The sequence below is a fragment of the Mercenaria mercenaria genome, chromosome 5, assembly GCF_021730395.1.
Source record: "Mercenaria mercenaria strain notata chromosome 5, MADL_Memer_1, whole genome shotgun sequence".
In the NCBI taxonomy this organism is placed as follows: domain Eukaryota; kingdom Metazoa; phylum Mollusca; class Bivalvia; order Venerida; family Veneridae; genus Mercenaria; species Mercenaria mercenaria.
In genome coordinates, this window is record NC_069365.1 from 68,350,537 (window position 1) to 68,378,083 (window position 27,547).

Below are 27,547 nucleotides of genomic sequence, written 5' to 3' on the forward strand. Positions count from 1 at the left end.
GAGAATGAACTGTTCATACACTGTGAAAAATACATTTAAAGCAAACTGGCAAAACATTTGCTGTATGCTTTATGACTATACAAACAATAAGCAGTTGTATCCGGGAACAAACATACGGAGATTTTTGCGAACGCCACATCCACGTTTCAGGAAACAATTTTCGGACTCGTTTAGCAGTTTTTAATTGCGCTCTCTCCGGAACTGGGCGTGGACCAGGTGCCCCAGCAAAAGCCATCATAGGTACATCCATCATCACTCCACCTCGCCTCATCATCGGCATAGGCCCCGTCCAAGCTGGGTAAGACATAAAGTACTCCACACATAACAAACATGTTCATAAGTAGTATGGTGTTACACTGTTACAACACTGCTAAGTGATTCAATTTGTTGTGAACCGTGTATATTCATCAGTCAGTTATTCAAGGAAACAGGTAACACACATTTTTGAAGGTATGTTCCTATGGCTACATTGCTTGTCACTTGTCATTTCTTATAATACATTGATCGCATATGCATGTTCAAACTAGATCATGGGTATTTAGCCGTGCGATACAGACATATCAACTACATGTGTTGAAATTTGCTGCTAATTTTATTTGCTATAGAGCTCCAAAACCCTGCAGTTAAGACTGCTGACTTTGAATAAATAGTCACCCTCGACAGCTGCTTTAGCTTTCAGGGTTTTCATTATGACATGATTACCCGTTTCTTTCTAGGAAAGCACACATGTCTCTAAAGGCCCTAAATGACGTACTAGTTCTTTTTCTACAGTAAAACTAAAGCGTTTTCATATGTGCCTAGCTCGATGATATTAAGATGCATCAAAACAAATATTTAGTAGTATGTACTTACATTTAAAACAAAAATGTTCTTAATACATTAAAACAGTAAACGAATAACAACATAAAGCCCAAAACCGATACATGTACTTTGCAAAATCATATTCGCAACCAGTATGTAACCGGTTGGAGACTACAAAACTTGTTTCGTTTATTTAACAACGTTTTGAACATAAGCAAAGACAAGCCTTTTATGCACAGAAATTGTCTCTCACACGACAGGATACAAAGATTGATTCCTGTTATTTACTTGTAACTAGTTTTTTTTTTATCAAAACTATCTAAAATACGGTATAAATGACTCCCGATAATTTCAAAATGCGCATTACAAACATCATGAGTACCGTTTTATTAATATCCTTTTCCTCAAGTTAAAACGTTACGTAGTAAAACCGTACTTTAAAGCAACAAAGGGTAAACTGTACGTGCAAATTAACAAAAATACATATGTTTAGAAGATTATTATAGTGATTACAATTAAAACATAAACTACATACGCTCTTTATGGTTATAGATCAGTGCATCTGTAATGTAGGCCAGTCCAGCACCCTAGAGAAGGAGAAAACAAAGCAACAACATGAAAATAAAAATAATGAAAATAAAGACAAAATTGAATAAGAACTTGTACTTTGTTTGAAGATATGAAAGTCAGTACTACTAAGCACTAATCCTGTTTTGTCGTGTAAAATATCTATGCAAAACCTTGTACTTAAGAAATGTAGATGTAAGAAATATTAAATAATGACCCGCTATCACAGTTTTGTTAATTACAAACTAATAGCTCTGCATGGTTTTTCTTTGCCATAATAATACAACAGAAAAAAAATCATTTTTGTCATTAAGTTTCCATTGATTATACATCAGTGTAGACAAGGACACGTGGCATGTAAAAAGGTGAGCTATTTTAAAAAGGTGAGATATTGAAAGAAAAAAATAAATCCTTTAATTTTATAAATGGTATTTCTTATATTTGACCGACATGCTTAGAGACAAAAGACATAATTTATTTTCTTAATTTGACGTTATGCAATGCGCAATTCCCATGATTTTGCTAAACAAGTCCTACGTATGCCAGATTAGGATAACAGATGAAAACTGCAAACAATGTAAATTTATTTGAATCTGATGGTCAAAATAAAGATTTGACCATATGACACACGTTTACGCGACTTCACAAACGGTCATATAGCACCCATTACAGCAAGACATAGCCTCGTTCTGGTTCCCGTATTTTCGTGAGTAAAATGCAATACATTTATCATAGATCTATTTCTTGAAATAACCTTTGAATGCCTTAAATTCGTGGGAGAAGTCAAAATTGAATTTTGATAGCAAGTATTCCCATGCACTAGTAGAAAGGAGGAAATCTTTTCAGTATAGAAGCTGGAAGACGGAAATAAAAGTTGTCAGGCGGGAACATTTCCTTAAAGCGAATACAAAAGTTGGAATATTTTTATGTGTGAAGATTGGAGTACTTCAAGTACACAAGCGCAGCTAGATGGAAGCACGCTAGTTCAACAACAAAAAAAAAAAAGAAAAAAAAAGCGGGAACATTTCCAATATGTAAGTAAAAGGCGGGGAAATTTTTAGTTATATTAGAATGCTGAGGCCATTCCAGTATACAGCTAAACATCTCCGAGCTTAGCAACACAACTTGGAAGACCAAAATGTATTTGTAATGCAGAATGTGTCGCTTCAGAGAGGAACTCGATGCCTGCTTACGTAGATAAGCTGTATCTATATAGAGGGGTCTTAGCAGATGTTATACAGTACTTACATTGAAAACATCATGTGCGTCGTCTCCTTGGGCAGGCATTGGCCATCTCCAACAGAAAAAGTCTGCACATGGATGTCTGCCGCCTTTTGTATCATACTGTTGCAACTCTTTTTTCACATCATCTGCTGTTACATCATTTCCGGTTTTTAGAAGAAGTACACTTTTGTCTACAGCCAAGACGTTGACCTTTGATCCCGGATCGGCATTGACTGTCAGCTTGATTTTGTCGGCGGGCTGTACTTGAGGTTTGTCAAAGTTAATCTGCACCTATGAAGTGGGAGTTGCAAACGAATTTACAAAACTGATCATCATTCTATTCATATAAGCAATTTAAATGTATAGTATAACATGTACAAGGTTAGCTTTGTGTAGAAGCTAGTCAGCAACCCGTGTACTATGCTAATATGCTAACATACATGAGACTAAAATATCTGCCAGATACATATTCTTGTATGCTATTGACCAGTTACACAAAGGGAGACAACTTTCTTTTAGAAAGAGTTTCTTGCAACAGATGGTTCTCAGCTTGCCAATGCATTTGCAAGTGCTCGTACAGAAAGAAAGGTAGAAATCCTCCATAGGATTCGATAAGTTTCGGTCTTTTTTGTTGTTTTTATAGTTAAACCGACCCATCGAGACGGGTAGATACAAACATTTAAATATGTAACCAAGCGTTAAACATGAATAAAATACGGAAAATTAAGAGTTCTAAAATGTCAAAAGTTGTTCATTACCTGGTTTTCAAAAATACCTTCCACATTAAAGGTAAGACCGTCTGCTACAACTTCCCCGTCTGGTCTAACATAATACAACATGAGTTTGGCTTTTGGTGCCATATCTGCTGTTACAGGGAAGTTCAGAATACCTGGTGTAAGATCAACTGTCCCAGATAGCACAACATCTCCTTTTGAAATAACCTAAAAAACCAATACAATGTACATGTAAGCCATGTAAACCTATAATTTTATCATACATTTGACACGAAACATGAAACATGTTTTGCTTATATCATTTAGTATATCGCATTTGATTTATAAATAATTAAGGTTACAGTGTAAACCTTTATGAAAATTAAAACACATATTTATATGACGAAATAAAAAATAGGGCAAAATGAGGGATCTTTCTTTCCAGTTTCTCTGCAATGAGATAAAAGACACACATGCTGCCTATATACAAAAGATTCTTTTTTTATATGTATGTTATTCATCGTTATTTTTTTTTTGGTATCAGACGCGCGTGTGCGTTCGGTTAAGAGAAGTGTCCGGATTAAAAGGGTACAAATTTGAAAGGTTTCACTGTACCTGATATGCTGCTGTTTTCTGCGCTGGGTCTGTGGAACGTATTTGTATCCCTGCTACATCTCCTGTCTAAGGACAAAATATATTGATGAAATACAGACTGATTATACAAAGTTTGGCATAAAGCGGCGGTGCCGAATCCTTGCAGCGCACAACGTTTTGGCAAACGTAAGCCCGTTTATGATTCATCGCACCGTCTTCCAATAGTCATTATTTTGAGTGCCCAAACTTCATTCAATTCCTATACCTGTTTTACTGGAAATATTTATGTTACATATTTATTTTCTCATGAACTGAATACACAAAACAAACTGTTTGCAAGTTTTATCGTAAAAAACACTACAACACAAAACAATCTATATTGTCTTTATATTTTCTTAAAAAATTCAAATGAGCACGATACTAATATAACTGTTTGTTGATAGAGAAACAGATACAAAAGTTATACGCTGAGGAAGCAGAATGTGTCCCTATAGAAAGAATAAAATATTTCAGACACTTCTGACGTGATTAGCGAAACGAACACTCTACATCAGTTTTAAAAGTGTTTGCTTCTTTACTGTTTCTAAGTCATTATCAGAAATTACACTAAATGTATTTTTTTCTTTTTCGTTTTTTATTCGCAGACTCTTTAGACGAATACCTTTATTTTCTTTCTAACTTACCTTTGGGTTATCTGTAAGTAGTCGTAACTGCAGAAAACTGTCACTTGGCGAGTTTGATTTCTTTATGTTATGGTAAGCACGAATTTCGTCATATTCAGCCTGAAATCATTGTAAAATGTTCATTATGATATTATTATTTACAATGCCTTTGGACTATATATCTTATCCTGTCGATTCTTAGACATGAAATTTAAAATTTGTTGAAAAATATGAAGAAGCAAGTCGAGTGCTAAGTGCATCCGCATCGGCTACGGGAGGAAGCAGGTTCTAGTCCCAGTAAGATTCGTTCCGATATGACCGAGCTAATGAAAGAATAGTTACCGATCATTTTCCTGCCTGGTGTCTGGGACTAAGTGACATGATTCGTTTGATAGATGTGCAAACGGCAAGAGTGACACATAGGTCCAAATTGCTGGCCTTTTCAAAATTGTTCGGTTTCTAAGAAACAGACATTTTCACTTCTATAATCATAAAAGTAGAACGCACACATAGACAAATGAGCCGTGCCATGGGAAAACCAACATAGTGGGTTTGTGACCAGCATGGATCCAGACCAGCCTGCGCATCCGCGCAGTCTGGTCAGGATCCATGCTGTTCACTAACTGTTTCTCTAATTGTAATAGGCTTTGAAAGCGAACAGCATGGATCCTGACCAGACTGCGCGGATGCGCAGGCTGGTCTGGATCCTTGCTGGTCGCAAAGCCACTATGTTGGTTTTCTCATGGCACGGCTCAAATAATGATATTTTATAACTTACCGCAATATCAACTCTGGTAACATCTGCAGGTATATTCAGGGGAATCTCTATAATACCATCACTGGGTATAGGAAAGAACATTTCCGGTTGTTTCTCTTCTTTTTCCCTGGGCCACCACCAACGACGAGGTGATATCATTATTTCAGGTCTAATCTCTCTCTCCAAAATTATTCCTGAAAAAAATAGAGTTTTCCCGCGTTTTTTTTTTCTTTTTTTTTGCTTCGGTTTTTGGACTTTTTTCTTTTTTATTGACATTAAGCCGACACAATTATATGGTAACCTTTAACTTGGTAGATGAGAAAAAAGAAAAACAATAAAACGGGTATATGATGTCTACAAAATCTTTAGAATTACTAAAGAAAAGAAACTTGCTATATCCTTTAGTATCATCTAGGAAATCCCAAAAGTTAATCTATTTTGGAATTTCCAAACTGTTCTATTTCACTGACACATTTTTATTTGTCATTATTATTACCATTTTATTTTGGTTTCAGCCAGAACTACTTTTTCATAAGGACATTTATTTTCGAATGCGAAAAAAAATAAATGGAAATTGATAACATCAACGAACATGGACTACCTTTGAAAGAAAAAGGCAGACCCAACTTACCTCCAGTGCTGTTCAGTGGAGGTGGTGGTTGTGTGGTAGATGTAGTGGTGGTGGTAGTGGTGGTAACAATCGGTCTATAGAACGTGACGTTGACAGACACCTTACCATTCTTTATACTGGGTGGAGAATCGTCCTGTTCTGCAACTTTCAACTGAAATGGTAAATTACACTTTGGAGGGAGGTTCAGCATGTGCTTTTACTGACCATAGTGTAAACAGTTTTATTTTTTATTCATACAAATATTAAAGACGGAAGCATATTTGAATTACCTCAGTTTTCTTCATGGGCATAAATTTGTTACATATGAGCAGCACCATGAGAAAACCAACATAGTGCATGTGCGACCAGCATGGATCCAGACCAGCATGCGCATCCACGCAGTCTGGTCAGGATCCATGCTGTTCGCTAACGGTTTCCTTAATAAGGAAATAGGATATGAAAGCGAACAGTATGGATCCTGACCAGACTTGTCGCATATGCACTATGTTTTCTCATGTCGCTGCTCAATTATGTTGAACTTTGTTGGTCATGAATTACAATACTGTCATATTTTTCCAGACATAATTATGGAATATTTTTTGGAATGTTGTCCGACACATGTTTACTTTGTAAACAGACATAGCATGCATCGGCTTCCTAAAAAAATCCATAAATCATACTGGAAGAATATATTCTTGTCTATCTGGTTGGGTGGGAGTTCACCTTATCATATAATGACGACATCGGGTTTTCGCAAATTTTAATTTACAACATCTTTGAACATATGGCATTTGTATTTAAGGTAGGTAAGAAAAATACCTAAACATGTCTGCCTGAGTAAGGCAAGTGCTTTCCCATCCTTCGGGACAGCGTGGACAAAAAACATTGCTAGCACTGTTTTTCATTCCATACCGTCTCCAGGTTTTGAAAAATCCTGTCCTGTATAGGCTGGCATGTAAAATCTACAGTGAAAATAGTACCTATTTAAGTTGAAATATGTGTATTAAAAAGTTGATTTATTTTCAATATGACCAGGCAATTAAATTGTCAGTATGGGTCACCATGGGTAATAAGTGAATACATACCACTGCAAGATAGTTTAGTCCTGGTTTATAGTTGTCCGGTAAAGAATCTGGAAAATCTAGTTTTATTGCTTTGTCAAAAAACTGAATCTTCTCTGGCGTTGCGGAGAGTTTGGATCCTGTGAGAGTTTCGGTGACGTTAGCTCCAACTTTAAAAAACCGTCTGTCCATGAACTTCTCAATACTCTTGAGTCTCTTCATAGGTACTGAGAATGTTGCAGTCCCGTCAATCTGTGTGTACAGGTTTAAATCTTGGTTAAGAATATATATTTTTTTAATTTATGTACTGCATAGTATCTTCAGTGTTTTCTATTGAGAATATTTCGCAACGATAGGCTGTGTTCATCTTTAATGGTTTTCAGCCATTTTCTGTGAAGTTAACCTTAAGTTAACCTAGGTTGCAAATCTACCGTTTGATAGAAGTATATTTCATTTTTGCGAAAAGAATTTGAGTATCCTCAAAATTGTTTATCTTCAATTCAATATTCTTCAACTGCCTTAAGTGAACGGCGCGACAGTACGACAGTGACACGACTTTGGTAAAGCGCGACAGTACGATAGTGACACGACGTTGGTGAAGTGCGACAGTACGATAGTGACACGACGTTGTGGAGCGCGACAGTACGATACCTCATGAAGTTTCGAACTCACACATTTACCTGACAAAGCTATTTTGCCATATACATTACTGGGCAGTTAAAATGAAAAAATTACTGATATTTACTTGACAAGAAATGTTCAAGCAATGTGAATTCTTATTTTATCAGTTATCATGAAATGGACGCGTCATCATGTTTGCGCGGGAATAGATCTTAATTGTAAACGATGTCAATTACACTATGTATGTAACGCACTTACCGGTAACTGTAGTTCAATTTCGCTGCTGACCTTGACCCTTGTACCATTTATCCAGTTGAAACGAGGATGCTCGAGTTCTATCCTCACATCTGCGATACCTTTCACGGGATTTCCGTAAGTATACCTAAAATTAAGTAAAAAGCATTACAATAAAAACGACGTGAATATAACCATGAAATAATTTAATCATTAAAACGTAGAAATGAAAACGTTTGTCATATGTACAATAGACTATGTATACAGTCAGGTAACAAATATAAATGACATATTATAAATGTCTTACTTAGAATTGCTTTATACATCCTTAAATGAGGACATTAGAAATATTTCAACTTGACCTTTGCTATTCATGGACAACAAATTTCTTAGCTTGAGGAAGACTGAGCTCTCCGTAAAGATATATACCGGTTATAATTAAGAATATGACACCTTATCAAGCTTGGTGTGGTCTGTATTCAATATAAGTACATACTTAAAGTGGCATTATGCGCATCTTACAGCACGTAGTGTGTTTTTGGCGAATATTTTAAAAAAGCAAGTTTTCGGTTTTTGTGCATTTAAATGTGTTAAATTAACAATAATGCCGCATAAGTATTTGAAAGTGATGCTTTAGAAATGAAGAAATCGGACTAATAAAATAACAGTTCATTTCTTCAGTCTTGTACGCAATGATCTCCCTTACCTATAAGTAGAGATTTCTGAGGTTGAAGGGAAGCAACTGCTGCAAGCAGTTTGACTTTTCTTGCAAAGACTGCCCCAGTCAAAATCAGAAAGGTCATATTTAAAAAGTTATTATTTCGTAATGGTAACAGGAAGAGTTTGGTATACTGGGTTAAAAACTATAATTTCCTCCACCCTTTTTATACACATATCTATTTGTGTTGTATTTTAACTTGTAAAATGCGTATAATTCCACTTTAACACTCAACACAGATTTTTTGTACTAATCATGATTAGTTGCAGCAGTGTTCAGTGTACTGCTGCTCACCCATTCAGTATCACATTTCAAAAAGATTAGTGTCATTAGAAAGTGCATGAACCAAGCTACAATATGGTACCTTTCATTTGTATTTCTGCCAATTACAAGGCCCAGGAGAGTCTCGTGTGTGTATAGAAATATACAAACATGGATGAAATTACACGGAAGAAAACTGACATCTGAAAATGGGAGGTTCATGGAGCTTTCTGATATATCGTCAAGCAAGTAAGTAAGTTATGGTCCCTGCTTGTACATTAACATATTCGTGACTAAGTAAAATTATTTTCGTGATTATATATAATGACATATATATCGGTGGAAGTATATCTTACTTTGCTGTCACTTTCCCTTCAAAGTCTGTGTCTTTAGTTCTTCCGTAAGGTGGCAGTTCAACAGATACTTCAAACTTTGGTAACACTGTGAAATGGTGAGAATTTGATTTCAACGATCAATTTATAAATGAAAACATACTGAATGATCTCGAACGCCATTTTTTCTATCTCGTTTTTGCATGCTGGCAAATTTGGCTAGACGACAAATAAAGCGCTTCAATACAACAGCTGAGATATTGGTCGCTCTGGTGGTGCCTCCATCACACCGAGTAAAAGCTTCGTCATACCGTGGTGTCGGTGTTAAGTTCAATTGTCATTTGGTGCCCCCACCAGAGCGATGAATATTTATCTGTCGTATAGATCTGGCTTTACAATGCGCCAAGTCAACACTCACACAGTTTTACCGTTCTCGCGTGTTGGCGCGATTTAAAGGCACCAATACCAGTGTGTACATACCACATGGTTTGTGACGTCATTTTCGGGTATTACGGCAAGAAAATTAATAAACAAATCCGTCGATTCAGAACTTAAAAACACCGTAAGTATTTCATTTTTTTCACCGATTTGAATAATTCTTTTACGAGGCTCAAACCAAGATAGTGGGCTATAAACACAAGTCAATGTTTTTCTGAATTTCTAAGCAGTTTTTGCAAAGGTCCGTTCCAACCCTTAAATTCGGCAAATTTTTGGAGGGTAATACGGCAAGAAAATCCCGTGTTTTACAAAATAATGCAGGATTGCTTTCCTTTACATTGTTGTGTCTTTCACTGCTGTTTATTTTGGTTCCAGGAAGGCCAGCGAACCACTTTACTTGAAATAAAGTGGTAGGTTTCTCTGTGAAAAATGTGTCTTCCAAAAATGCTATTACGGCAAGAATGATACGACGGCAAGCAGATTCATGAATACACTTGTTCCTTTACGAACAGTTTCGCGGATTATTGAGTTTAAGACTCGTTTCCTCATGTATAATACCTGTTTGCAGATTTCTTCAGCTTTTAAGATTAATTTTGGTATGATGTGATATGAAAGAACGGCTTTTTTCAATGCTTCTTAAAGATCGTTTAGTAGATCTATTAAAATTGTTCTATTTCATTACTTGTTACCTAATAATTTAGAGCTTTCAAGAGAAGTTTCCTAATTTCTACTTTATTTATAGTCTCAAGAGGTATCTTAAAAATTAGTCTTTATGTTTCTATACTGTTGCAACCGCGAATGCTAACAACCATCTTAAAAGATTCAAACTGCCAAAATGTCTACAAAAAATGTTTAAAATTGACTGCATGTTCACATTATGTGTATAATTATTAAGTATTAGTGAAAGTTGGGTCTCTGAACAATGTCTATCAATAATAGTAATTGATAATGTATCGAAACTTTATATAGAATTAAGTCTTTGAGATATACATGTGAATGCAGCACTTCTTGTATGTCATACTAGAGTGTAAAATGCAGATTCACCTTTAAAAAATTAAAACAATACATTTGTATACAAAACGTAATGTGTTAAAATATTTTCTCAAATATCTGGACACTTTCAACGCGTAAACCAACGACTAGAAGAATATACGAAATTCGAGTTTGAGTAAAATAGAAAAAGTAGAAACTTCACAGGTCGCTCAAGACGACAAAAACAAAAATGTCGCAGGCTCGGTTTGATTGAGCCTGTTCATGGACGGTAGTGGAAATTCATGCTACTGTCCACGCCCTCTAGCCCCGGGTTGAGCAGAACTCATAAATAACAAAAATATACATGTGTATCTCACAAAGACCACACCAAACGTGAGAGAAAGAATTATTGCATGACCTTTGAATAAAGCGTTAATGATAAGCCAAAGAGCACACATAAGGTAACAATGATTTTGAAAACAAACCACTGAATTATTTTTTCTTAATAAATTTTAGGCATACGGAAAAATGCTTTGTCAACACTTCAAAAATGAAACAGGGCTTTACTGTTTATAAACGGTTCCGTCTAGTTTAGCATACCATGCACTAAGTAGGCAGGCCCTATTTACTTACCTGCTTACAGAAGTAAGTAGTTTTAAAGAACCAAGTCTCAGCTGCTGTTCGGAACAATATGTGTATTCATGAATCTGCTTGCCGTCATATCATTCTTGCCGTATTAGCATTTTCCGAAGACATATGTTTTCACAGAGAAACCTACCATTCTATTTCCAGTAAAGTGATTCGCTGGCCTTCTTGGAACCAAAATAAACAGCGGTGAAAGACACAAAAAATTTAAAGGAAAGCAATCCTGCATTATTTTGTAAAACACGGGTTTTTCTTGCCGTATTACCCTCCAAGAATTTGCCGAATTTCAGGGTTGGAACGGACCTTTGCAAAAACTGCTTAGAATTTCAGAAAAACATTGACTAGTGTTTAGAGCCCACTATCTTGGCTTGAGCCTCGTAAAAGAATTATTCAAATCGGTGAAAAAATGAAATACTTACGGTGTTTTTAAGTTCTGAATCGACGGATTTGTTTATTAATTTTCTTGCCGTAATACCCGAAAATGACGTCACAAACCACGTGGTATATATACACTGAATACGACAACAGTCAAGAACGAGATGGCACAAATTAGCCACCATACTGATATCTCAGACTGAACTGAAAATGTAATTAATATATGGAATATTTATAGGTTATTAGATTTGTATTGAGAAATATGCACGAGTTCTGCAGCGGAAATATTGCGCAACTTTAGGAGCGCAATATTATTTCGCGAAAGAACGAGTGCATATTTCTCAAGGCAAATCTAATATCTTTTTATTACATACGCATCTATACTTACAGTTGTTTCATGAATGATATAAATTTGTTCTTAAGCCAGAGTAAAATTGAAAATATCGTCGTTAAAGAACTTTTAAGCGCGACAACATACGTGAAACTGACGTCAAAAATGACGTGACACACCCGATATGAAATATGAACGTCAATCTGGAAAATTATTGCATACCTAAAATTATTTTCCATTGGGTTTCAACGGACCGCGATCGTGCAATATTTTTCCATATCATGACGTGGAACGCTTTCATATCGGACGTGGAATGTTTTATTAACGTTGTAATGGAAAGAATCGCGTGACGTCCATGGCGTCCACGTGCACGTTCCTACAACAAGATGACGTCATTTTCGCGGAAAATATTAATGCGCGTCAGTTTGATTTGTTAATTGCATTTTCGGAGAAATTATTTTCGTGTTTTTCCTGTCTTTCGTTACAGAACGATAATTTAGATATAAATTAATCATTTGATAGTGGATATGTAATAAAAAGGTTATCAACTTTGTATGTGGATATATGCACTCGTTCTTTCGCGGATAATATTGCGCTCCTAAAGTCGCGCAATATTACCGCTGCAGAACTCGTGCATATATCCACATACAAAGTTAATAACCTATAAATATTGACGTTTCAGGTTCCATTGAAACCTAACGGAGTTTATAGATTTAATGAGTATGTAATAAAACATAGTTTAACATCGTTTTAATTGAAACTTTTGTTTCTTTAACAAAATAATTGTTATAAATAGTTTCTTACCATATTCGTCGACAGTGAATGTCTTTTCTGTCTTCTCTTTCTAAAACAAAAACAAGAAAATAACACATTTGTTAAAGTGTTATGCATCTGTAAAATTTTTTTGCAAATCATTCATGAGGCTCTTTCAAGGCTGAACATTAAAAAAAGAAGAAGAAAAAACAACAACAACAAAAGTTATCTTATCTACTGCAGAAGTTACAATGCTTTGAGGTAATTTACTGTAGACATGACGTCAAGAACGTTATGAATTCAATAAGACGTGGCGGCTAAATATGTTAAACAGATGCCAAGAGAGCTCTGACCATTTTGTTCGAAATGTATAATGTTAACAACACACTGTCTGAATTTCAGTAGTGTTTTTTGTATCTAGAAAACTACCTGCTAACATACCGAATAATGCAGAACGTGTAAACTTCACATCAATAGTGTACTGATGCGTAAGTACAAAGAAGTCTCGAACTGCGCCTTTGCCTGTGAAATTTACAATGGCTAAATTGACACTATAACTAAGCATGTACTACGCACAATTATGTTGTATTTATTTATTTTTCTGCTATTTACTCAAAGTGACAAACATCTTATAAAAGCCTTTTATTGCTTCACATAAAAGAATATGTAATTTGACTTTTGGAGGCTGGTAAATGGGTATAAAAATAAACATACTCCAAGAGACACTTTGATTTTCCAGTCGCCAAGCACAGGTGCGTCTGACATAGGCAGTTCAGTTTCAAAGATACCTCCACCTTCCATCAGCTCCTTTTTCGTGACGCCATACTGATTAATCTTGTTACCGACAGGATCCTGGGTTAAAGGTAGTATTTTTGTGTAATTATGAATATTTAAAGATATACCTTGCTTCTCTTTCACTAAAATATCATATCATGAAATATTGACTTAAATGTTAAAGACCCTCATCAGATAAATATGAATATACAAATATGCATCAGAAATGTGTTTCAATGGCTGCAAATAAAATTAAAAACAACTATTTGTAAAAAAATATCTGCCAGATTCTTAATGGTATGATATATTCATACTTTGTTTACTTGTATATTATATTATGGAGTGTACTATTTTCAACCGAAAATAAATAATGTTAAAACACACTACAATGTTTATGTTTTGTTTACATGGATATCGTATACAGTAGTGACTGTTCATAACTGGGACATTATATATCTTTAATTTTACAGGGTTTCTTCTCAGAGTTATCAAACATACTACTAAATTTATTATTTTCAAACTCATTTTGTGCAAACTCAGCAATGATGTGTTTTCAAGCTGTAATGAAGATATATGATGTAAATGAACATCTATACTTACAAATATATCTACATCCATCTTGTCAAAGATTACTTTAAGGTCAGGAGTCACACCAAATATTCTAAAGTGTACTGGGAATGGAAAAATGCATGTTTTTGAGAATATGCTTAATCAAAGCAATGGTTTTCTAGCTACCGAAGAAACTGTGCTGTGGCTAATTTGTTAAAAACAAATATCACTATAATTATATAGACTAGCAAACACCTACAGAAAATGAGAGTAATGTGTAAAGATATGTATTTTAGGAACATTTAGAAATACAGCTATCTCTAAATAGTCGATACATTTGTTTTGAGGCCGCAATGCTTTGCCACGGAATGTGCGTACAATGTATATAAGAAGTGTTTTAACATCACGTGAGCACGAGAATCTTTCTGTTAACGTACATTTTCTCTCCTGTTAAAACACCCGGAGAAGTGAAGAGAACAGCAGTTTAATGCTAGAATAAAAGTTTACGAAAACATGGTATCATATAAATCTTGAGTCTTGATCTTTTTAACCCTTAATCATTTAAGTCTGGATGAAAAATGTGTATTGACAAGAAATAAACGAGACGATTTCTCAAGCAAGATTTTTGCCAATTCAAAATGAATCATTAGAAATGCCTAAGGCTGATATTTTTCTTGTCAAGGCTGGAAAAATGCTGACAAATAACTTTGCATTTTATGCTTTTCACTCCTTTAATTTTTTCAAATTAAAAACAAGCAAACAAACAAACAAACAAAGATCATACAAATTAGCCGTACAAAAATATGTCAGCTGTATTGTAACAGAGTTTAAGTGTCAGCTAAAATATTAAGTGAAAAACTACGAATGCCGTGAGACTTTCACCCCCAGTTTTCTTGCATTTCAGATAACAACCTACACTATTCTTCAAAGATTTTCATACACATAGAACCTTTCCCTTAAGATTCTGTAGTACGCATGTCCAGAAATGAGACCGTGTTTTGAAGAGTATTGTCCCTTGATTATTAGGTCAAATGGTTTAAATTTGATTGTTTCCTTTTATCCCCGTTATTGAATAAATCTTACCATGCTAGACACGACTGAGTCTGCCTTTGCGGCCAGCGTAGATCAAGATCAGCCTGCACATCCGTGCAATCTGATCATGATCTGCACTGTTCGCCATTCAGTCAGTACATTTTTGGTATGTACCCCTTTTAACAGTCCAAATTGAAAGATGGACAAGTTCATTATGGAAATTTAGCAGGGTAAGGGTTTAAGTAAGATAGATCAGTCTTACCAGTTTGACCAGGTTTATAAATGGCCTTGTCTGTCTGTATGAACACTGAATGACTTTTGCTATCATAATTTATGTCTGTAGACTTTTCAAATGTTAGTCCTCCTGTACCAACAATTTTAAGGATATACTGTCCTTCCGGTAGGTCGTCTGGTATCTACATAATACAGACCAGAAAAGTAAAGTTTTAACTTTAATACAGTCACCAAGTGAATTTTATAAAAAAGTCTTTTTTAACAAACTATTGGAACATTGGAGTGAAAAGTATTTGATAACGTCACAGTGAAAAATGTAAAGTATATTTTCTGTGGTACAGATCTACAGAATACATTTTATTTCACTTGTGAACACCGGGTTTAGAATTATGACTCGTGTTCATTTTGTGATCGTTTTGTCCATTTTACACTTAAACAAACAAATATCCTGTAAGCTGCAATGATTTTAATGAACTATTGGAATTAAGTGGCTTGACAATAATTATATCAGTTATACCACGCTCGTACTCAAAACTTGAGGCCTGAGTACAAACTAATTGAGATAGAAAGCAAAGCATATAAACTTTGCCAGACGACATACCGGAAGAATTATATCTTGAGCATGTTTGTCCGCCAACGTCGCCCGCGTTGTACTAAATGGTTCTGGTTTGATTGGAATTTGCGTCGAAGTTGTCGGTTCTGGAGGTGGAAACGCAAAAAATCCTCGCACAAACCCCCTTTTAATCCCCTTTTCTAACGTAGCTGTAATTTCCACAGGGGTTAAAGGATCAACTAGGAGTGACCCCTGGATTGTGAGATTATGTCCTGGCCGAATTGTGTTCGGCGAAATGATAAGATAGGTACTGAAATGGGAAACGTAAATGGCGATCAGACAAGACAGATTAACCATAATGAAGTATGAGTAGAACAACTAGACAGTGTCAAAGTGAAATTTATAACGTCTAAGTAAACAAACGACAAAACACATCAACTTTAAATCAAAATAAAAGGCTGCATAAATTATATAACTAATATTTTATCTTTTCTTATTGTAAACGTCGAAAACTATCACAGCCAGTCCAAAGCAACAAGGTCGACATCATTTTTGGTGAATTTGATAAAATAAACTCGAATAGAAAATATGTACAATAACTTTGCTAATGTCATTAAGTCTTATTAGTGAGTGACATATATACTCATTTAAATGCAATGCTTTTTCATTGCAGGTGTGATTAATTAAAAAAATATGTTTCGATAATGTATTACTTAGCAAAATTTAGCATTAGAGGCAACGTTTTTATATTCTGTCTTCTCTTTAAACTTCAAACGCCTCAATTTTGATATAAAAACCAACTTTCCCTCCATTGTAGCTTTAATTTATATATTGCCCACCTGTCGTATACATGTATAAAAGTCAGCGTTGCATTTTCAGCGTAAATAGAAAAATTGGCATTAATGTACGATCAGACAAACGAAAAAATATACATTGTATCCCAAAAATACCATTGGCAGATGAATTAATTGTTTATACCAAATTAAGATAATGGAATCATTTTTTATCGTAGTATATATATGACAGGCGTTGTAAAATACGAAGCTGACGATAAATTTCAGCATATTATTATATCGGTGAACTTACTTTTCTGAGGTCACGTATGATACTGCATAAGTTAAATATAAAAACAGGCATCTGCCAAGGAAATCCTTCTTCTCCATTATCGTTCCTATAAAATAGAAATATTTTAAGAGAGTAAAATAGAATAGGATTGCGTTAAAAGGAGAACATGATATATATATATAAAGATACCTTTTTACTCTATATTAATAAATTTGTCTTAATTAAGGCTAATTTTGTTGAAACAACTGCGCAGTGATTAATAAACATGCCGAACATTTACAAATTACCTTCGTCTTTTTATACCCCTCGGGCTTATTGTTTTATTCTTAAAAATATTATTCGTTAGTTGCACGTTAAACATTATTTGAGTATGACGTCAGTCGATGGCTATTTACATATTTTTGCGTTGTTGAACACACATAAACAACACGTAAATATTGAGCGGCCGTAAACACTTTATGTATTTCATTTTCTTAACAAGGTAGATATTAGTCAACTGGTACAACAACCAATGACTAAAAGAATGCACAGAATTTAATATCGAAGGCAACAGTATTAGCTTTGCAACAGGTAATATGCAAGAAAAGGAAAGTGTTTGTTTCTTTTATAAATCCATTTCTAAAAAACACATTTATTCATCAAATAAAACATTTATATAAATGTTTTGCCGACCATTGTTCAACGGATTTTCGCGTGTATTAGTATACACTCCCTTAACATGTATAAAACTTGCAACTAGCCATTTTGAAGTTCGAAACTCTACGTCTTCAACTAAAATAAGTGACGAAAATTCCTAAAACATTACAATATAGCCATTTTTACTGATTACACAATTATTTATACTTCTTGTTTAAAAGAATGTCAAAAATTTAAAATGCATATTAAATGCGCGTATAATTTATTAATTTGTACATACTGCGTAACGATGTCATAATTTACGAAGATGGAATGTTCACGTCCTTGGAATTTACAAAAGATATCTCCTTTTTCCTTGGTGAAGTGCCTTGTTGTTAAAACTGCTCATATATTTTGAGTTACTATTATATGAAAAACAATCAGTTTCGAAGGAAACTTGGGACTTTGTCGTCTTTTTTTTTCTTATCCGAGAAAAAAAAAAGTTGTTATTAATCTGTTTATAATCTTATGTATGAATATGACGCGTAGACTGTAAGCTTATTTGCATTTTACAGTCATCACCGGTAACTCATATAAGCAGAGCGGACGCAGTGGTCCAGTGCTAACACTGTCTGACTAGGAAACCAGGGATCTTGGGGTCGAGCCCCCGCTCCTCCAACTAAAAATTACTAACAACGGAATAAGAGTCCAATGTATGGGTGCTTTACATCTGGCACGCTAAAGAACCAGGGAAGCTTCTTGAATTGATGCGTCTTCTGTATCGTGCACTATCCTCCTACTCACAGTCTTCTGGAGGAGTCGGCCATATGGATTACCGGTGGCGACTATAAATAAGCTTATATACACATACATATAAGCGCCTCTTCCAGAGAACTGTTAATAGTGTTAGTAAGATCATAATGCAATATACAAAAGACGCTCCAATTCCAGAATTTCCCTTTGTCATTTAGCTTGTCAGATGTAAAACACCCATAAACAGGACTCTTATTCCAATCTTATCAATGTTTAGTTGCCGGAGCGGGCGCTCGAACTCATGACCCCGATTTTCATAGTCAGACAGTGTTACCACTGGACCGCTGCGTCCGCTCTGACGGCGCGTCAATACTTGGCAACAGATGAATACCTTAGCCTTGGGAATACATGTATTCATTTATAGATTTCGTGAATGAAAGAAAACAGAGATTGAGATTGTATTTTCGTTTTTTTAAAAACGTTCAGAAATTTATATATTTTTAGAGCAAATGCATATTTCACGTGCGCCCTGAACAAGATGTATTGGTCAAATTGCAAAAGTACTTGCCACCCTGTAATTCAAAAATTTATTAGTTTTACACCAAATGAAAATATCATATCTGAACGTTACCACGCATAGTTGAATGCTTCAAAGTTGCAAAGACAAGTTTTTGTAAATTGGAATAAAAATTAATTATTGATGATATATCTTCTAAATGGTGGCAGACACTTTGCATTCATATTTTAACTAAGTGCATTCTGCACATTCTAATCAACTTATTTTTGATTAAACGCATCATGATTTAACAAAAACTCATTGAATAATTTTTTTTTAAAAATCGAGCTTGTTTGTTTAAAAATGCCTTCATACCGAATATAAGCAATTCAATAATAGTGTAACATTCACTTATACTTTTTTAGCCAACAAAAATATAAAAAATAAAACTCAATAAACAAAACGGAAAAAAAAGAAAAAACACAGAAAAAGAAACAACAAACAAACAAACAAACAACAACCCCCCCCCCCCCCATAGAACGTTCATAAACACAAAATTATCTTAAATGTTTGAAACTTACCCTTTTCCGTAACTTAGTCGGTAAATCAAATAGACCTTACGTCTGAAATAGAGTTTCTTTCCACCATATAATTGATTTTTTGTAATGGTGAATAACTGCAAAGGCAACCCTTATCTTTCTTCACGATATTTTATTTAGGTCCACACACGTATCAAAGAAATATTATGCAAATTTAATTGAAATGATTTGAATGTAACTGCATTAACGTTGTCAGGGAAAACGTATTCATTACTTATATGAATGTACGATACTCACGCCTGAGTAAATATTTTCGACGTTAAACAGTAACGTTAACCATAAAAAATAAGTATTCCGATTAATCAACTTAACTTGACATTGACAAAAACTGTAAATATACGTGCTGTTTGAAACACTTAATAAACATATGATTCATACAGGCGGTGAGAAAATGAAATTTCATTCACGAAAATGGTTAAACGTACCATGTCGAGACGTGCCAATGATGAATAAAAAAGATTCATGTTTTTCAGTGGTTAGTTACAATATGACCATAAACATAAAATGGAATAATCTAAACAAGACCCTGTTCTTATTCGCCATGACGTCATCCTGTTTACGGAAGTACATCCACGCGGTTCGTTTTGATTTGATGTTTAAGTTTAAAGCATGCGAAAACAAACACATTTTTAATAGCTTTTCATGGGGTGCCGGTTTGCTTTTTATTCACTATTTTGTGATATTTCAAGTTCATTTGTAATACACTTAATTCATTTCATGTTATTATACAATTATTTCCTTTTGGTCGATATTGCTTTTATCAGGTCGATAAATCCACATATCGACCGAACCTAAAAGGCAACACTTGTTTTATTGTTAAATCCAGCCTACTTATAAGTAAGAAAATTAAATACAAATATCTGCAGCCTTTGGTCATTTTTCGTAGTAAATTTTGTGGACGCCATTCGACTTTTTATCATTGATCATGTGACTACATCTAGACCAGTGGAAAGGTATACATATAGATTTAATAATAATGTTAAAAGATTTTTGTGATATCCTAAGATGATTTAAAGATATAAAATAATTTATGGATATCATAAAATAGACTATTGGATATCTCTTAATATGAATATCTTCTATATCTTTAATTCGATTTAATGATTTCCTTAATTTGTTTAAATACATTTAATTATATCAATAATTCATTAAGGGTATCTCAAAATATATTTGATTTTATGATATCCTAAATTTGATTTATGGATATTAAGAAATCAAACACTATACTAATATTGTACGATTTTAGCTAAATAAATGATATCATAAAGTCGATTAGAAGATATGCAGATTTATTATACCTCACTGTTGTCTACAATGATGTTATCCCATAACCCGAGAAAGAGATATTTTGACTATCAAAAACATTCTCAACCTTTTTGACACGTGACCAAGCGAAAGTGACTGTCAGATCATGTGGCCGCGCTGATATTTTGAATGTCATATAAGGGGAAATAACTGCTTCAATTTCTTTTAGCCAAATCATGAAATGAATGCCTCTCTTGTACACATATAGTAGTGACGTCACTATTCAATGTGTACACATGCGATTCAGACGAACGATGAAACTGTTGAATTAATTGAATTAAAAACATTTTTTAACTTTTATGCACTTAATTTTGTTCGGTATAATAAAATAAATATCATATGACAGCGTGTGTAACATTGATATTGTCAACCCTCGAAACAGAATGTTACCACTCGGCTTTCACCTCGGGTGACATTCTGCCCTCGGGTTGACAATATCAATGTCACACACGCTGCCATATGATATTTATATAATATTCTTTACCTGTTTTTATATCAATTATTTATTTAATTTCATTCTTAAATCGAACGTAAGATATCTATAATTCATGCAGTGATATCCTAAATTCGATTCAATATCACTAATCGATTTTTTATGATAGCTTAAATTTCATTTAATAATATCTTAAATTCATACTTTAAAAGTCATTTTATGATATCCAATAATCAAATTATAGGTATCTAGAAATCATTTTTTGAGATCCATGATTGCATTCAATGATACCCATAATAATTAATGATAAAATGAATTCGTGATATCTTAAATGATTAATGGCATCTCAAAATTGATAGTTGGTCGTCACGCTCCTTTGTTTATACACGCCAGGACCGGAAACGGTAATACGTCTTGCGGAATTGTTCCATCAGGGCGCTATGATGGCGAACTATTTTGCACAGCTAATAACCAAATCCGTGTGCTATGTGACATTTTCGTTTTAAACATGTTTATAAGTAAAATAGTGAATCAAATTTGAAAGCGCTATTTCTCGATGCGTACATGGCGCTAAATATCACGTTGACATGACGGCAACATAATATCGTTGTGATGATTAAGGCATTGTAAGTCATACTAGAATTAGTATTATACATCTTTATAAAAAGAACTCCGATGGTGGTAATAGTAGCTTTTAACATTTTCAAAATACCTTGATTGGTTTTGAATTTATCTTCAAAGTACAATTTTAATATTTCGGCCATTTTTGACACCATATTTTCCAAAATTTTCAATATTTACTTATTTGTAAATTGCTCGTTATAAAACCTTCAGGATATCTTGATTAGCATAAAACCAACACTTTCATCCAAACATTTTGTGAAATTTCTCAAAATAAAATCGAAATGGCAATATTGCCAAACTTTCACAAGTGGAATACATGTTGGTCATAGAATCGACCTAATTAAAGTTCTTTTTTAAAAATTCAAAAAGATCTTGCAATCGCTGTCTAAGACCTTTAGAACGATATATAGTTAATATCAAAATGTTGCAAAATGAAGGCGAAATTCACGAAAAAAACAACCTGATACGGATTAGGCAGATCAGACAGTAACTAAGAAAATGAGCTCTTATAAGAAAGTTGTCGCCGCTTTTCGAATATTACTGCTTCCTGATTCGGCAATGATGCAACGCTGAAATACGCACATGAATACAAAAATCAAGGGGTTCATCAGTGTGTGGACTTTATGGATAAACCAATCAAATGGCTTGAATCAATAGATAATGGAATTATTTGTATATTTTCGGACTTTACCATACGTTCTTCAAGTTAACGTCATGACGTCAAGGAAATAATTGACGCCGCCCATTAGAAACGAGCGATCATTTAGGTGAAGTTGACAACACTGAATTATTCCAAATTTTTCATCATGAAATAATTATGGATAAAGAAAGTACTGGATGTTTTGCGTGGATTGTAAACTTTAAGCAATCCTGTAATAAACGGGTAAGTCGAAAGCGTGGGTATAGTTGCATGAAAAAGATATTTGAGAGTGAAATAGGAATTACTGAAAGTTATTGCAAACTGCCACTAAATTAAGATTTAAAAAAAAAAAATTAAGAAATAATTCATGAAGATATCTTTTAATATTGGCAGAAAATAACATGGACTTTTAATTTTATCAGTCCCCGCATTATCACATCGAGGTACTTTTTTTTTGTTTCCAGTGGGCCAGATTCAGAAATCGTCTCCGCCGACGATTTTATGCTCGTAGAGGTCAGACGATAGACCCATCAACAATTGTGAACGAGACTGGTACCAGGGACATGGTTATTACTAAAACTTACAAGACTAACAAAATATTACCAGAAAGCTTAGCTGCACCAGGGACAATTGCAAAAGGTTTGTGTTTTTTTTTAAGATAATGAAAATATAACGTAAAAAGTTATTGAGCACGTTAAAAGATTTATATAAATAGATTAGATTCGGAAAAGTAAATACACATTTTTGTCAGTAAGTGCAAATATGAAGTAAATACCATGTTGTTTTGTGAATTCTGTGCCGTAGTTCTTGATAGAAACGCTTGTGTGAGTATTTTATAAAGTATGTCATCTATTGCATTAGCAACTGTGAATGTTTAACTATGCCATATGAAATTCATCCTTAGCAAAGAGAAGTTCGTTGTTTACAAATATCAGTCTGATGAATATCTGAATTTTTTTAAATATAACACCAAATGAATAATTTATTTATTAATGTGTTTCTTGATTTATCATCATGTCTTCTTTGAAGTTGTTTCTAACTCATTGTTTTCAACCGTTTTCTTTTATTTGGGACAAACACTCATTTGAAGACAACAGGAGGGAGGCAATTACTGCTGAAGTGAATGCATATAATATTATGAACATAATAAACAATCTTTATATACAGTTGAAACGCGATATCTTAAATTCTCGAAGGCATTTTCAAGTTCCGTCCCGAAAAAACGTGAAAAATATCATTTTAAGCCGAATTTCGGTTATCTAAAAGTAAAACGCTCGTTCAAATGGAATTCGAGATACCGCGTTTTAAGTATTATGTGTTCATTTAGGTGTCTGATAATCGAAATATATTCATTTTTCCCCTTAGAATGTCCAGGAGCTGTATGTGAACCAGTTACAGGAATTAATGAAGGCTTTGAAAAACTCGGTAATTCTTTCACTATTTTTTTTAAACAGATTTGAAAATTTTGCTAAAGATTATCTTTTTATGTAGGCTAAGTTTTGAGTTTAGTTTTGGGCTATATCCTCATGATTATGGGATGGTCCCCTATACGGAATGAACGTTGTTGTTATCCACCCTGTATACCAATATCCCAACATCCAATGGTTTCTACAACTTATAGATATTATTCCTTGAGACTGGTTGATAAATGTACGTTTGCCAACAATCATCAGACCTCAAAATAAAACTTATTTCATTTAGTTCTAAAGACTTTTATCTCTTTTACAGTCGGAGAATACGTGGCGTGTATTATAAACAAGGCTGCACACTCTTTGTGCATAGAGAGACTGGTGTCGCTAGGCAACACAAATATCATCATGGACAATTCTGCAGACAATGTTTTTCTGTCACCAAGTATCATCAGCCGTAAGTTTAACTTTTCATAATACATAGTAACAGTAAAGTCTGTTTTATCTAACATCAAATGGTACAAAATGGAAGTGTCGGGTAAGTAAGACTGTCGATCATATGTCTGGCAAGGGTCATATAGACGCTACCTTGTCAACTCTGCTCGCCTTTCTTTTAAAGCTTGTTACAGAATTTATATCTTTAGAAACTGTAAATCCTAAATTCTTAAAGATGTTAATATATCTTTTTCATAATGGAAATTAATGTACAACAAATATTATTACAAAATTTATAACGTATCCTTTTTCTATTAACATTTAAAGCATTGCATGCAATCCAAAACAAAATATAGAAAAACCATTGAAATCGTGAAAAGTTGAGTCGTTGATACAGTAAGTATTAATTCAAAACGTCGTGTCCCATGAAATATACAAAAAATGCCTATAAGAAGTATTAAAGATATTTTTTACAAAACTCTCCGTGGGAATTTTTGGTAAAATATATGTCATTTCCTACAGAAATCGCCAACATAGCAGTGGCAGAAAGTCTATCCAATATTGTATTAGAATCAGACATCAACTAATCCGCCATTCACAGAGATATCAAAGAATTTATGGGTAAGTAATCGGCTGCTTTTAAAGAGACATTAAAATTGTATTTTGTCTGTAGCAAGTTTTCAAAAGAAAGTACTTACTTATTGCTTGCTGTGAGCAATACTTACATGCTTTAAAGAACAGAGAACTTGTAATTTTGCATGCTTTAAAGAAACTTTTAATTTCTATCAACAAAAAAAAAACACACAACAACAACAACAACAAAGATGTCATGAAATGATCACGTAGCTTGTTTCTAGTGCAGATGTCTTTGAAACTGTTGGCGAGGAACTTGATGATGCCCAACCTATTGCCAGATTATAATGTAAGTATATTGTCGTTATCAAATATGTTCACATTTTTACAAAATTTAAATTTAGTCGTACATTTTTCACGGTATACATGTTGTGTATACACTAAATTTGTTTGTTTAAAAATCACAAAAATAACAACTTAACTGAACATAACTATTATATTCTTTTTACTATATAATAACACTTATCAATGCATTCTTTTCTTTATTTCAGTGCTGAGAAGGAAACTAAAGACAAATGTATTTAGCCGAAGCTGATTTTTGTTAATATTTTGTTAACTTTTTCATCGAATCATATTTCCATATTTTTTTTGTGTGAGGTTCTGAATTTGATCTTTTGCAATAAAGTTCATAGAAACTTCAAAAAAAAAGTGTTTGTTTTGACTGAACGTATTGTTTTGTCGTTTTCTTTCTTGAGAATCATTCTGATTATTATAATTCGTATAAAACAGCTGTACCACATTTTTATGAGCTGACAATGCATGCCATTGTGATGCCCTTGTTAACTTAAGCATGGTAGATCTAATCATTTTCCACAGTCTAGCATAAAACTGTTGTTTCTGTCGTTCTCAATGAGTGTTTTATTTAAGAAATAATTTATAGCAAAGCCGTGTTTCAACACTATTTATACACGATGAGCGGTTATACGCCAGGTGTAATAACAGCCCGAGTGAAATTATGGCGCCAAATGGTAGGTCGTCACGCTCCCTTGTCTATACACGCCAGGACCGGAAATGGTTTTGTTTTGTTTGTTTGTTTCGGGTTTAACGCCGTTTTTTCAACAGTTTTTCAGTCCTGTAACGGCGGGCAGTTAACCTAACTAGTGTTCCTGGATTCTGTACCAGTACAAACCTGTTCTCCGCAAGTAACTGCCAACTTCCCCACGTGAATTATCAGAGGTGGAGGACGAATGATTTCAGACACAATGTCTTTTATCAAATCGTCACGGAGAACATACGCCCCGCCCGAGGATCGAACTCGTGAACCCGCGATCCGTAGACCAACGCTCTCCCTACTGAGCTAAGCGGGCGGGCTTGCGTCTTGAGGAATAGTTCCATTACGCCAAAAATGATGGCGAATTATTCTGCACAGCGAATTATCAATTCAGTGTATGTATAAATCAATCAAGACGGTTGTACTATGTGACATTTCGTTTTAAATATGTTTCTTTGTAAAATATTTGATCAAATTTGAAAACGCTATTTCTTGATGCATACATGGCGCTAAATATCACGTCGATGTGACGTCAACATAATATCATTGCTAATAATATTAGAATAGGAGAGTAAACTTATGTTAACAGAGAGAATCTCGCGCTAACGCGCTGTTAATTTCAGTCGAAATTTACTTCATACTCAGTGGTTCTCCATACACAGTGGTCTAGTTGTGGACTACGAAACCAGGGATCGTGAGTTTGAGATCCTGCTCCTACAATTAACATTCTGATAAGGGTCGTGTGTATGGGTTTTTTAAAACAAGAGGGTCATGATGACCCTGGATCGCTCACCCGAGTAATTAGAGCTACATTGACAAGTGTAAGAGAGCAGGCAAGAAAGTCAAATATAAGTTAGCATTGTAATCTTTCCCCGGTTGTGTGAACATGTTTCAAATGTCTAACTGATGCTAAAATATAAAGTTTTTGACCGCACATGACCAAGATTCGAACTTGACTTAAAAATCATAACGATTAACATTCTGATCAAGTTTGATGAAGATACAGTCTTAAATGTGGCCTCTAGTTGTTACAAAGCTTTTCCTTTGATTTGACCTGGTGTCCTAGATTGATTTTGACTCCACCTGACCCAGATTGGAACTTGACCTTAAAGTCATTAAGATTAACATTCTGACCAAGTTTCATTAAGATATAGTCATAAATGTAGTTTCTAGAGTGTTAACTAGCTTTTCATTTGGTGACCTGGTGACCTAGTTTTGGACCCCACCTGATCAAGATTCCAACTTGTCATAAAGATCATTAAGATTAACATTCTGACCAAGTTTCATGAAGATACAATCATAAATGTTACCTTTAGGGTGTTAACAAGTTTTTCCTTTGATTTGACCTGGTGACCTAGTTTTTGATCCCACATGACCCTGATTCGAACTTGACATAGAGGTCATCAAGACAAACACTCTGATTAATTCTCATGAGTTTCAAACTTACAATTAGGTCTCTAGAGTGTTAACAAGTTTTACATTTGATTTGACCTGGTGACCACACATGACCTAGATTACAACTTGACCTAGAGATCTTCAAGATTAACATCCTGACCAAGTTCATTAAGATATGGCCATAAATGTGGCCTCTAGAGTGTTAACAAGCTTTTCCTTTGATTTATTTTGACCTGGTGACCCCACTTGACCCAGATTTAAACTTGGCCTAAAGATCATCAAGATTAACATTCTGACCAAGTTTCATAGACATATTTTCATAAATGTGGCCTCTAGAGTGTTA

At 34.2% G+C, this 27,547-nt stretch overlaps 2 protein-coding genes across 7 annotated transcripts in view; one reads left to right on the forward strand and one right to left on the reverse strand.

The window, feature by feature from the left end:
• LOC123557515 (CD109 antigen-like) overlaps window positions 1-19,471 on the reverse strand; it is a 35,543-nt gene extending 16,072 nt beyond the window's left edge. The window contains exons 1-18 of one of the 2 annotated variants that reach the window (XM_053543828.1): window positions 19,322-19,471; window positions 16,898-16,982; window positions 15,860-16,121; window positions 15,287-15,440; window positions 14,044-14,114; window positions 13,384-13,521; window positions 12,721-12,760; window positions 9,180-9,264; window positions 7,869-7,992; window positions 7,014-7,241; window positions 5,950-6,100; window positions 5,340-5,512; window positions 4,583-4,681; window positions 3,921-3,986; window positions 3,351-3,533; window positions 2,617-2,883; window positions 1,337-1,388; window positions 117-294 (exon numbers count right to left, since the gene is read on the reverse strand). In XM_053543828.1, coding sequence (XP_053399803.1) covers window positions 117-294; window positions 1,337-1,388; window positions 2,617-2,883; window positions 3,351-3,533; window positions 3,921-3,986; window positions 4,583-4,681; window positions 5,340-5,512; window positions 5,950-6,100; window positions 7,014-7,241; window positions 7,869-7,992; window positions 9,180-9,264; window positions 12,721-12,760; window positions 13,384-13,521; window positions 14,044-14,114; window positions 15,287-15,440; window positions 15,860-16,121; window positions 16,898-16,974 — 2,348 coding nt within the window. In that variant the 5' untranslated portion in view covers window positions 16,975-16,982; window positions 19,322-19,471. Of the gene's footprint in view, window positions 1-116; window positions 295-1,336; window positions 1,389-2,616; window positions 2,884-3,350; window positions 3,534-3,920; window positions 3,987-4,582; window positions 4,682-5,339; window positions 5,513-5,949; window positions 6,101-7,013; window positions 7,242-7,868; window positions 7,993-9,179; window positions 9,265-12,720; window positions 12,761-13,383; window positions 13,522-14,043; window positions 14,115-15,286; window positions 15,441-15,859; window positions 16,122-16,897; window positions 16,983-17,792; window positions 18,017-19,321 lie in introns of those variants that run through there. The other variant, XM_053543827.1, reaches the window with a different exon arrangement.
• Window positions 19,472-19,590: 119 nt separating this feature from the next.
• LOC123557517 (uncharacterized) lies at window positions 19,591-26,886 on the forward strand. Of its 5 annotated transcripts, none has more exons than XM_053543830.1 (7): window positions 19,591-19,916; window positions 22,806-22,980; window positions 23,707-23,766; window positions 24,070-24,207; window positions 24,708-24,806; window positions 25,043-25,107; window positions 25,310-26,886. In XM_053543830.1, the coding sequence occupies exons 1-5, from the start codon at window positions 19,707-19,709 to the stop codon at window positions 24,770-24,772; spliced, it is 648 nt and encodes a 215-aa protein (XP_053399805.1). In that variant the 5' UTR covers window positions 19,591-19,706; the 3' UTR covers window positions 24,773-24,806; window positions 25,043-25,107; window positions 25,310-26,886. The 5 variants fall into 5 exon arrangements, with proteins under 5 accessions (XP_053399805.1, XP_045204951.2, XP_053399807.1 ...); XM_045349016.2 differs by having other exon boundaries at window positions 25,048-25,107; XM_053543832.1 differs by having other exon boundaries at window positions 24,070-24,195.
• Window positions 26,887-27,547: the final 661 nt, after the last annotated feature.